General features: G+C 33.6%; 1 protein-coding gene across 1 annotated transcript; it reads left to right on the plus strand.

Annotated features, from left to right (window-relative positions):
- The first annotated feature begins 2,496 nt into the window (after positions 1–2,496).
- LOC133305295 (AT-hook motif nuclear-localized protein 23-like) lies at positions 2,497–3,372 on the plus strand. The gene has a single exon (XM_061505467.1). The coding sequence runs from the start codon at positions 2,497–2,499 to the stop codon at positions 3,370–3,372; it is 876 nt and encodes a 291-aa protein (XP_061361451.1).
- Positions 3,373–11,431: the final 8,059 nt, after the last annotated feature.

Raw genomic sequence — 11,431 nt, forward strand, 5'->3', positions numbered from 1 at the left:
TGTTCTTTTCTTTTAATTAATACATATGTGCTATTTATCCATGCACATTTCTTAAATTAAAAGACCTTTTTTAGTTTACGAAATCCTCAACAATCGTATTATTTGGATCGAACTCTGTTCCTTTAAATTGATTTCTATGGACACATACTAAAATTATTTAAAAATCGAATAAATAAAAGAAGAACACAATCTATACAGAGATCTCCTAGCTACATCAGAGTGATGTTAAGTTGCATTTTTTTATTTATTTTTAATCTGAGTATAGTTAAGTTTTTGTATATAACGTTATTATTATAAAATTCACTAATCTGGATACGTTCTTTTTAAAATAAGCTAAAAATTTTCCTCATTTAACAATTAATTTTATCCCAACAATTTAGTGCATTAACTAACCATGTCATCTGAGCAATGATTACCTTCAGGTGTAAAAGACCAATAACAATTTCCGAATATGATCAGCATTCATATTATCTAACATGTGGAGTCCTGTTTAAAATTCTGATTCTGTAAACACATCCATTTCAATTATCCAAAAATGACTCAAACTACTGTCTGCATTCAAAGATAACCTGGAGTCTGAGGGAGATGAGCTTAGTTAGTTAGTTAGTTAATGGCTCATAAATAATCGTAGTTATTTTAATGTGTTGTGCTCGTGCGTGTGTATTATTGTTGTAAAACAATAAAAGATAAATACTTATACTTGGTAATTAGTTTCGGGACCGACTCGCCTTAAAGAGATAACTAGGATCGGTATCTCAGTATATTTATCACCATTTTAAGCTTATCACTCTTAATACCTCTTCAGTTATCATATTAATTTTTTTTAATCGTTGATTTTAAATTGATCCAACGGTAACTAAAGAGATAGTAAAAGTGATAAATTAAAATGGTAGTAAAATATCGAGGAAGATTATACTTACAACCTTTTTTTTACAACCTCTTACAATCATATATTAACACTGTTGATTTCCGTCAATCAACGGTTATTATTTTCGCAAATTAAATTTATTAATTAATTATTAATTCACAATAAATGATAACCGTTGATTGGCAGAAATCAACGGTATTAAGATATGGTTGTAAGAGATTATAAAAAAAAAGTTGTAAATATAACTTTTCTCGAAATATAACATTTTCCTATATACACAGGCGAATTAAACACAATTACAATAGGAAATTAACTAAATACTAATGAAGAATAAATATTTTTGGCAATTTTTGCAATAGGAAATAAATAAGGGATATGATATTGTGACAACTAAATAATGTTACTACCAATATTACTACCACATCTTAACCATTGATTTCCGTCAATCAACGGTTATCATTTATTGCGAATTAATAATTAATTAATGAGTTTGATTTGAAAAATGATAACCGTTGATCGGCGGAAATCAACGATTAAGATGTGGTAGTAACATTGGTAGTAACATTATTTGGTTGTTACAATATCCTATTCCAATAAATAATAGCACAAAACATTTAAAAAAAAAATTAGTTACAAATAAACACCGGTTTGCTACCTATATAATTTCCATGAACTTATTTATCGTATCTAGGATTGGAATCATAGATAATACTGCTTTTACTAACACTTTCTAAATACAAAATTATTAATAAATACATTTTTTGAGAGGGCATTGTGACAAAACCCCAATTCAAAATTAATCACATAATTAATTTTAAAAATTGAAACTTATAAAAGTATTAGGGGATCACCTCATCTTAAATAGATGATTAGAATACGTATATCAAAGTTAAGAAGTGCAGTATGACAAAAAAAAATTGAGTCTCACCGTACCCAAATAATGCCTATATAAAAGTTCATCTGTTGGAAATGTTTAATTAAATCCAATTAACTTAAGGTCGCTTCCAGGTCACGCTCCTCAAACAGAAGTGATGAACACAATCGAGAAAGAAAGCGTATTAAATTATTATTTTATTATGTCTATTATTATATTAAACTTTAGGTTGTCCAAACAAATGACTACGTTTTGTTCATTTCTCTCTCATTCTTCTTCTTCTTCTGTTTCTGCTTCTCCTTGTTGTTCCCTTTGCTTTCTCTGCACTCCATCCATCGCTGTTCCTCTCTGTCTTTCTTAAATCAACCCTCATCAGTTTTTTCTATTCCATCTTCAACTTCATCTTTCTCTTTCTCTCTGTGTCCACCTTTTTTTTTTCCCTTCCTTTCACTTCTTTTTTTATTTTCTGTGTGTCTAAACACTCACACACAAACACACACACACACACCACTTCCCTTAAAATAAACATAAAGAAAAGCAGGGTAAAAAAACAGTGTTCTTAAACCAAAACAAAATTTGCTTCAATATTTATTAACAACAACAACAATTATCTATAATAAAAATCATTGTCCTTGTTTTCTGTTTTCATCTTATATATTATATATATAACTTTTGTTTTTTCGTTTTTTTTTTTTAATTTTCTTTTCTTTTTTCTATATTTATCTTTCTCTCTCTCTTTTCCTTTGATGTGTCTATGGCTGGTTTGGATTTAGGAACTGCTTCACGCTTTGTTCAAAACCTTCACAGACCGGACTTGCACCTTCAGCAGCATCACCACCACCACCAACACCATCCCGATTCCGAAGAACAAGAACAGAATCGCGGTGGTGCACCACCGTTTTCCACCACCGAAGACGATGATCCAAGCCAAGGCCTCGAGCTAGTCTCCGCCGGACCCGGAGACATCGTCGGCCGCCGTCCACGTGGCAGGCCACCGGGCTCCAAGAACAAGCCGAAGCCGCCGGTGATCATCACGAGGGAGAGCGCCAACACTCTCAGGGCTCATATTCTCGAAGTTGGAAGCGGCTCCGACGTGTTCGACTGCGTCACCACCTACGCGCGGCGGCGCCAGCGTGGGATCTGTATCCTAAGCGGCAGCGGCACCGTCACCAATGTCAGCCTGCGGCAACCGGCGGCAGCTGGAGCCGTCGTCACCCTCCACGGGAGGTTCGAGATATTATCCCTCTCAGGTTCTTTCCTTCCGCCGCCGGCTCCGCCGGGAGCGACTAGCCTCACTATATACCTCGCCGGAGGGCAGGGACAGGTGGTAGGAGGGAGCGTGGTCGGAGAGTTGACAGCGGCGGGGCCGGTGATCGTGATTGCTGCTTCGTTTACCAACGTGGCTTATGAGAGGTTGCCGTTGGACGATGAGGAACAACAACAGCTTCAGATGCAGCCACCGGCTACCGGTTCTCAAGGTTCCGGTGGTGGCGGTGGCGTGGGAAACAACAACCCTTTCCCTGACCCTTCTTCCGGTCTCCCGTTCTTCAATTTGCCATTGAATATGCAGAATGTTCAGTTACCAGTGGATGGTTGGGCGGGAAACTCAGCTGCACGTCCTTCATTTTAAGGGCTATGTCCTTTCTATAAGGGATCACTCTCTCTCTTGTTTTTTTCTCGCTACGAGTTATAAGGTTATCGTTGGAGATGTTAATCAAGGAATTTCAGGTTATTATAAGGTCAGCAAAATTCATGGACTACATATATATATATAATATGATATGCTTCTCCTTCTCTTCTTCTTCTTCTTCTCTTTTTGTTAATGGATGATGATTATGTAGTGGTGCGTAACTAGTGACTCATTGGTTTTTTATTTGATCTTTGGGATTTTACTTTCCTTTGTCCATTATTATATGGAACAACACTGTACGTATAATTCGTATCTTGGTTATTTCTCCTTTTTCTTTCTTCTTTTTTTTTCTTTTTTTCTTTTCTGATATGCTTGAGGATTCAGCTTTTAAATTAACACTGGCATTTAGCTACGTGTTTCAAGGAACTCGTTGTTGTTAGGCATGAAGCAATAACTGGCAAGTCGCAAATCGATAACAAGCCACCCCCTCTTTGTCCTTTATTTCCGTGCCTTTTAATTTCTTCTAGTTGGTTTATCTATATTTTAAACATATACCGCCTTGGTAATACAATTTCCCTATAGCTGGTTTCACAAATGTTATAAATTAATATCAAATGATAATTAGTGTTTGTGCGTTAGGTATATTAAAATGGATGCAATATAAAACTAGGGATTCGTAATAAATAAAAGGGTGGTTCTTTACGGCGTTAGTTTTAGAGATTGGTATGTACAACAGTATATATGGGGTGATTAGCTTGTTTATATAGAGCAACTGGTTTTATTCTCTGGTAGATCTTCCAGCTAGTGATGATGCTCAACAATCATTTGCATACAACACTTTTGTTTGAATGATCGAATATTTAGGCTGAACTTCATCTACTTCTCTTATATTTTAGAATGGAATGAACTAACTAGTCTTCATTAAGTTTTCCTCTGCATATATAGCAACTTAAAGAAATTAAAGTAAATCTTTGCAAAAAGAAAAAACATAAATGCTTACTTCCTCATAAATTATATTTCCCATTGCAAGCAGTCATGAATATGTTTATATGTCATGTCATGCATATGCTTCTCTATCATTTTTTTTTTCTGGCCATGTATGAGACTCAAAATTAGTTTCCTTCTCCAGCTAGCGTTGACCAACTTCAGAACGGATTAGTTTCTATTTTATGATCATTGTGGCTTGAATAATTGTACATTGAAAAGCTTTAGATCCACTGATGAATTGGAAGTCCAGTTAATTTTGAGTACTACTAGTTCTACTCTTTTGGTAAAATGTATGATCTTGTTAAGATGAAAAGGAGTCACGGGGGAATTTACCCTAACCTAAAACTTCGGTCATCTAATGGTGATCTCTATACGCACACTCCAAACCAAACACCACCAAAGATCATGTCTTTCGGTTCTGGAGAAAGGAAGTGACCGGACAATGCATGGGGGGCATCATAGTAACATTGGCATCCATATATTGAAACTCCTACACCCTTTATTTAGTTCATTTTATTGTCTAACTATAACTTAATGTATAAGCCTCAATGGTTAATTACACTAGCTACTTGACAAGACAACTATGAATTGTGATTTGATTATAAGCTAAGCCCTTTTTTAGGCCGAAATCGCGTTGGTCTTCCAAGTTGTTGTGACCTCATTTTTCAGTAGCTTGTGGGGTTAATTAGATGCGTGACATAACTATATTTATAATCATCTGTGGAGCAAATGATAAATAAGTGTAGGTTCGATCATAGGTAGCTTAGGTTTCCGGCGCAGCCAGGATTTAAATATTGCAAAGATGTAATGCACTGACTAGCTTTTAGTTATTCTCCATTTTTTTATGTTTTTATGCAAAGTGCCTTATGTTTCTGATTAAGGGCTGGCCTTGCATTCCCCCAATAGTGAAGCTGTACCAGGCTTTGATCAAACAAGTTGTGATGGCGCTTCATTATCCTCCTAGAATTGCATTTGATTCTTCAAAGCACTTAACTTTAAGACTATACTTCCACTACTTTGCCAAAAATCCATAGCTAGCTTGACCATAAAATACCTACATACACGTGCGCACTGCTGAATGTTGTAATTAATGTACAATAATTTTTTTTTTATTATAAGCTGCCGTCTCCCTTCTTGTATGTTTCTCGGGTCTGAACTCTGGATATATAGCCACAAGATTTTCCTTTGAGAGTGGTAATGGGCATTCCGCGGTGAATTTCATGCCAATGCCTTTGTTGGTTCTCATTCTCAAAAAGAGAATTCTAATATAAAATTATTAATGTAATATCATTTATCAGTTTAAGTTGTTAGATTGAATTTGTTAGATTACAGGAAAAATGTTTCTGCAGTTAATGCAGGTAAGTTATCTGCATTTATTCCCAAAACGACGTCGTTTTGGTATTGAAATCTTAAAAAATTATAAATATAAAGACTATTATAACCTTGAAATAAATTAAAATTATAAAAACACCATGATTTCTGTCCCAAAACGACGTCGTATTGACTTACTGCAGATAACTTATCTGCAGACAAAGCGAACCCTTACATAATATTATCCACCCTTCTAACTCAATGTATTCGTTGGAATGCTCTCATCGAGAATAGGTGATACCTTTACAAGAAGAGGTTGAGATCCTAAAATTGAGCTAATTACAATATGTCAAATCAATTAATAAAATCAGTAATCTATAATGTAGCCAAGAATTATGTACAAAGGTGAAAAAAATATGGAAATATAATATTTTCTTTACTGCCCCTTCAACCTAGCTAGAAATTCAGTGTTTTAAAACCCCGCATCGCCCCCGGGGTTAACCCGGGTCAACCCTGACCCCTCCCCTATGAGGGTTGGGGTCTCAAGTTGAACCCTATATGCACATCGACCCCTCCGACCCCCAAAACTCGGCCGGGTTTCAGTGACTCCTGGGTCAGAGGGGTCAAAGGGGGTCACTGCATGTTTTTTTTTTAGAAAAAATTCCAAGAAATAACGTCGTTTTATTAAAAATAAAAATGCTTGCAAACCTAAATCTAATCATTCTCTTCTCTCCAAGCGGCGTAGATGTTTTCAATCTTCACCTCGCTACCGTGAATCTTCTAGAAAAGGAAAGAATTTTACCCATTCAAATGAAATCCTTACAGTCGTTGATGGAAAACAAAAACTCATTCTTATTTCTTTGAAATTTTCCTTTGTCAGTGACCTTCTTAAAAGAGGCAGAACTGAGTTCACATAGTGACCCCATTAGAATACGAGTTTTGTACTTTGGTATTTTGATACTTTAATTAGGTTGTGTAATATTGACTTGTGGTTGTAATTGATGAATTATGTTAAGCATATTTTGGATCTTTGATGATTGGTGGTTTAGTTTTTAATATTTTCATATAGGATATATATTTATAAAAAAAAATTTTTTTTTTTTTTTTTATAACAATAAATTTTTAACATATAAAACCGGGTCAGTGTAGTGACCCCTTGACCTTCCGGTTGAACCCGTGACTCCGTCACCCCTGACCTCGGTCGGGTCGATGACCGGGCCGAGTTTTTAAACACTGGCTAGAATATTTCTAATGCGCTTAGATAAAAGATCAGGTGAAGAATTTGAAGGCTGAGCAACCAGGTGACTGATCGTGGTACAAATAAGTTTCATGGCCCAACGATTCATTATGAGCAACTAGCTATGAGATCCTCGGTGGGATGCGTGCTAGCAAAGCCCAGCTCGATTCATGGCCCAATGGCCAATGTTAGAAGGCTTTCTGTGATCTAATAAAATGGACTAATGATGATTTAAGGTTTAGGGTTTAGATAATAATTAACCTAATGAATAAATTATAGGAGTTTTGATAATAAAACAAGACATGAAAAGGATATTTGATTCAAGTTCTCAAGTCTTCCCACCAAATTTAACTCGCTGCGAAAATACTTAGAACAAAAAACTAGTGTCGAGATTAAATAGCTTATGAAAGAAACATAAACTTGCTAGTCACATTGCAAACTCAAAAAAATAACTATGGAGTATCTTTCACAGACATGAAAATCAAACAAATAGCAGTCAAGCAAGATAATGTAAAAGAGAAGGTTTAGAGAGAGCTTGCACACATAAGTTTATTTAGCTAATTTGACTCTAACGTGGAACTTACATTTAATCTCTAGCCAAGCCAAGATTTTTCACTATCAAGTGAGTATTCTTTTACCAACCTTAGTCACCCCTAGAAGAGCTTTTTGGATACTACTATAGTACCTACATCCATTCCAACAGAGGAAAATTATTGGGATTAAGGGAAATACAGACAAAAGTTTGAATTCAAATAAAAGAAAAATTTTCCTATTTAGAAAAAAAAGAGTACTGAGTTCGGTACTTCTGCTGTATTGGAAAAAAAAAAATCCCCAAACTAGAAACAAGTAGTTTTGATGGATTCTAACCTCTTCAAATTAGAACTGAATAGTTTTCTTCAATCCTATATTCTGCAAACCTAAAACCATGTAATTTCTTTATTTCCAACCTCTCCAAGCTAAAAATACTTACCTTCACAAAGTTTTGCAAGATAGCATAATATAAATACTCGAACAAAATAATTAGATTTTTCTATATGAGCTCAATACAGAGTTACAAGATGATACTCCACTAAAAGCACAAAAAACTCTTTTGCAGTCTCTTCTTTTCTTCTCTACAAGCGATAGATTTCTATAACTTTTTAGCCTATGTGGTAGTGTTCTATAACTTTTGAGGAGGGTATTCTATTGGCCCTTCATGTAGCCCTTGCCTTTTAGGTTTGTTTGTTGAATAATACCACTTTGTTGTTAATTGTTATAGTACATCAATGATGCGTGCAATGTCCTCCGCCTCTCCTGCTGGGTTAAAAAGGTTACAAGGAGGTTCTTCTACTTGCATTAGTTGCATAGAGTTTCAGTTATAGTCTGTGTTTTAATGTTAAAATTCTAGATGTTCAACACTTTATCACTTTTTGAAAAAGACTCCAGACACCTCTCTCTCTCACGGACTTACCACTTTTTTTGACTTTGACAATATCCTTTTTATTTCTATGAAAATTTCTCTTTCTTCCCTTTTCTTTGCATATCATCTTGTCTGCCTTCCCTTATATTTTCCTACCAAACTCAATTTCCTATCATTTTTCTATGAATATCATTTCCCTATCATTCATAAAAATTTTCCTCAACCAAACGCCCCCTAAGAGTCTCATCCCACTACAAAAAAAAAATTATTTAGCCACATTTAAAAATGTGACAAACATTGATAAAAAATGTAGCGAACAAACCTTACCGCATTTTAATTAAATGTGGCTAATAGTGATGTTGCAATAATTTAACCACATTGTTTTATTCACTTTGACACATTTTGATTGAGTGTGGTAGCATTTTTTTAGCTACATTTATTGTTAATTTAGCCACTTTATAAATGTGATTAAACTATATAGTTTGCCACAATAAAAAATGTGGCTAATTATGTCTAAAAATATTTTTTAGCCACATTCATGAATGTGGCTAAATATATGATAAAAGTTTTAATTAAAAATATTTCAAATTTAATAAATATTGCATTTATAAAGAAAATAACATGAAAAATAGCTCATGCAAAATAGTTAACAAGGTGAAACATGAACCAAACTCCAAACCCTATATCAAATTTTAGATATGCAAAAAAAATTTATTAATTTCATTGAAGAATTTAGACAAGACATCAAGTTTTAAGTTCATATAAGCTAATCAAGTTTTCTACTAATATTACATAAGGGAAATAATTGCCAAACAAAACTATTAAAAAGTTTGTCAAGGAATGTCTATACAAAAAATCATCTTCTTACATGTAACATGCACATCCTAGTTTTATGAAGTGTTATCTACTCTATAACACCTGCAAAAAAAAAATAGCTTGATGATAAAAAAAATGAAAGACAGCTACCATTGCATGGTGTAACGACCCGAAATTTAAATAATTAAAACAATGGAGTCGCCACCAATTTTATTTAATTTGGAAAAAATTGGAAAACCTTTTATTGCAAACCGGTCTTTGAATCAAGGTTCGGGAGTCTGACTATACACAGGGAAGGGTGGAAACTTAATCCCACTGCACCCCTGACACATATGTTTCAGAAACGGTTACCTTAAATTAGTCGTGCAAATTTTTGATAATTTTAGAATATTTGTTTAACCCAAATAAAGCAAGGTGTTAAAATTATTTACGAGAAAAGAAAACAAAATTTGAAAAAAGTTTTATTTTTAACTTGATGGAGAAATTCCGCTCCGACGTATCCCCTGCTGCAATGAGGAACTCAAAGTTACGTCGTTCTGTAGAAAATATGTGTTTTAGTTAATTTTAATTTTTTGGAAAAATCATATATTTTAAAAGATCCATCATTGCGTAAAGCTTAAGATAGCATAACCATACGTAAGCTCTAACGAATTTTATAACACTTGAGGGTGGCGAGCCACACAACAATGTCATATATCGCTGCTAGGGTGTAAAACAAATTTATTCAATAAGATGGAGGAATAATTTAAAATTTAAAATTTTGAGAGAAAATAATTTAATTTGAAAACGATCCCGCATTGCGCAAGGTGTAAGATAGCATGGCTATACGTATACCCTTCTGATATTTACAATACTTGAGGATGGAAGACCATACATCAACATTGTACATTGCTGCCATGATATTGGGTAAAATCAATTATTTAAATGAAAGAAAGTTTTATTTGAAAATAAATCCACATTTGCGTATGGTTTAAGATAGCATAGCCATACAAAAACCCATATGATAAGTATAACACTTGAGGATGGAATACTGTACATCAACGTTGTACCTCGCAACTAGGATATTTTAGAAAATATTTATTAGCATGTATAGACGAAATTAATTAATTTTTTTGAATCTTAAGAGAGAATATTTTATTTAAAAAATAAATCCACATTTGCGCTGGATATAAGTTAGCATAGCTATACGTGTACCCATATGATAAGTACAACACTTGAGGATGGAAGACCATACATCAACATTGTAAATCATTGCGTGGATTGAAAGAAAGATATTATGAAGTTTTTTATATTTTTTATTTGGTTTTTTTTTTTACTTTTTATTTTTTATTAGTGTCGCATATAATGTATGTCTAACACAAACAAACAGGTATCAGTAATAAAAGTAACAGAGGATGCGATAACATAACCGCTATATTTTATTTTTTTTATAACTTTAAAAATATTTAATCATATTTCACCAACAAATAGATAAATACACACACAACACAAAAAGATAATCATTTGTTTACATGAATATGGAATATAAGGCAACACGGACCATTTGGTTATTTTGTTTTTTTTGGTTTATTTTATTTTTTGTTTGTTTTTTATTATTTGTTTTAATATCAAAAGAAAAAGCTACCTAACCAACTAGAAAAAAGGAAAAAACGAAAACTGAAAGCTGTAGATAATCATAGCATTCCTTCTTTTTGATTGATTTATTTATTTTTTATTCATTAAAAATGTACCTAACCCACTCTAGGGAGAAGAAAGCAACTGAAGCCTATACCACATACTACATGCCTTTGCTTAGCTTAGTTTAGTTTTATTTTATTTTATTTTTTTAAAAAAAAAAAACCTAAATGCTAGTGTTAACAGTGACTATGACAAATAGAAAACAAAAGGGTACTCACAAGCTTATCGTCCTATTTTAGTTGGTTTTCTCTTATATTTTTTTATTTGTTTTACCATAATGACACACACCTAATGTAATCAAAAAAACAAAACCAGAAAGCAAGCTAGCCACTCATGATTTTTTATATTTTAAAGAAAAAAAAAAGTTGGCCTTTATTTAGCTTTCAAATGTTGGCCTTTGTTTGGTGTTTCTTGTCGAAGGTCTTTTATTTAGCTTTCAAATGTTGGCCTCTGTTTAGCATAATTTTGCTTTAAACACTTTTGTTTTGGTGTTACAGCACCTGCATCCACCAGTGCAAGGCTTTGACAGTGGGGAGCAAAGGTCACTTTCAGCATGCCACAATCTTCCTTGATCGTCCCTATTTTTTTTTCTCTACCCTTTGTCTACTTCCTTTGAATATCTCCCAGTGTCT

This window comes from Gastrolobium bilobum, unplaced genomic scaffold (genome assembly GCF_033153095.1).
Source record: "Gastrolobium bilobum isolate Gb01-03AN ecotype WA unplaced genomic scaffold, APGP_CSIRO_Gbil_v1 utg688, whole genome shotgun sequence".
In the NCBI taxonomy this organism is placed as follows: domain Eukaryota; kingdom Viridiplantae; phylum Streptophyta; class Magnoliopsida; order Fabales; family Fabaceae; genus Gastrolobium; species Gastrolobium bilobum.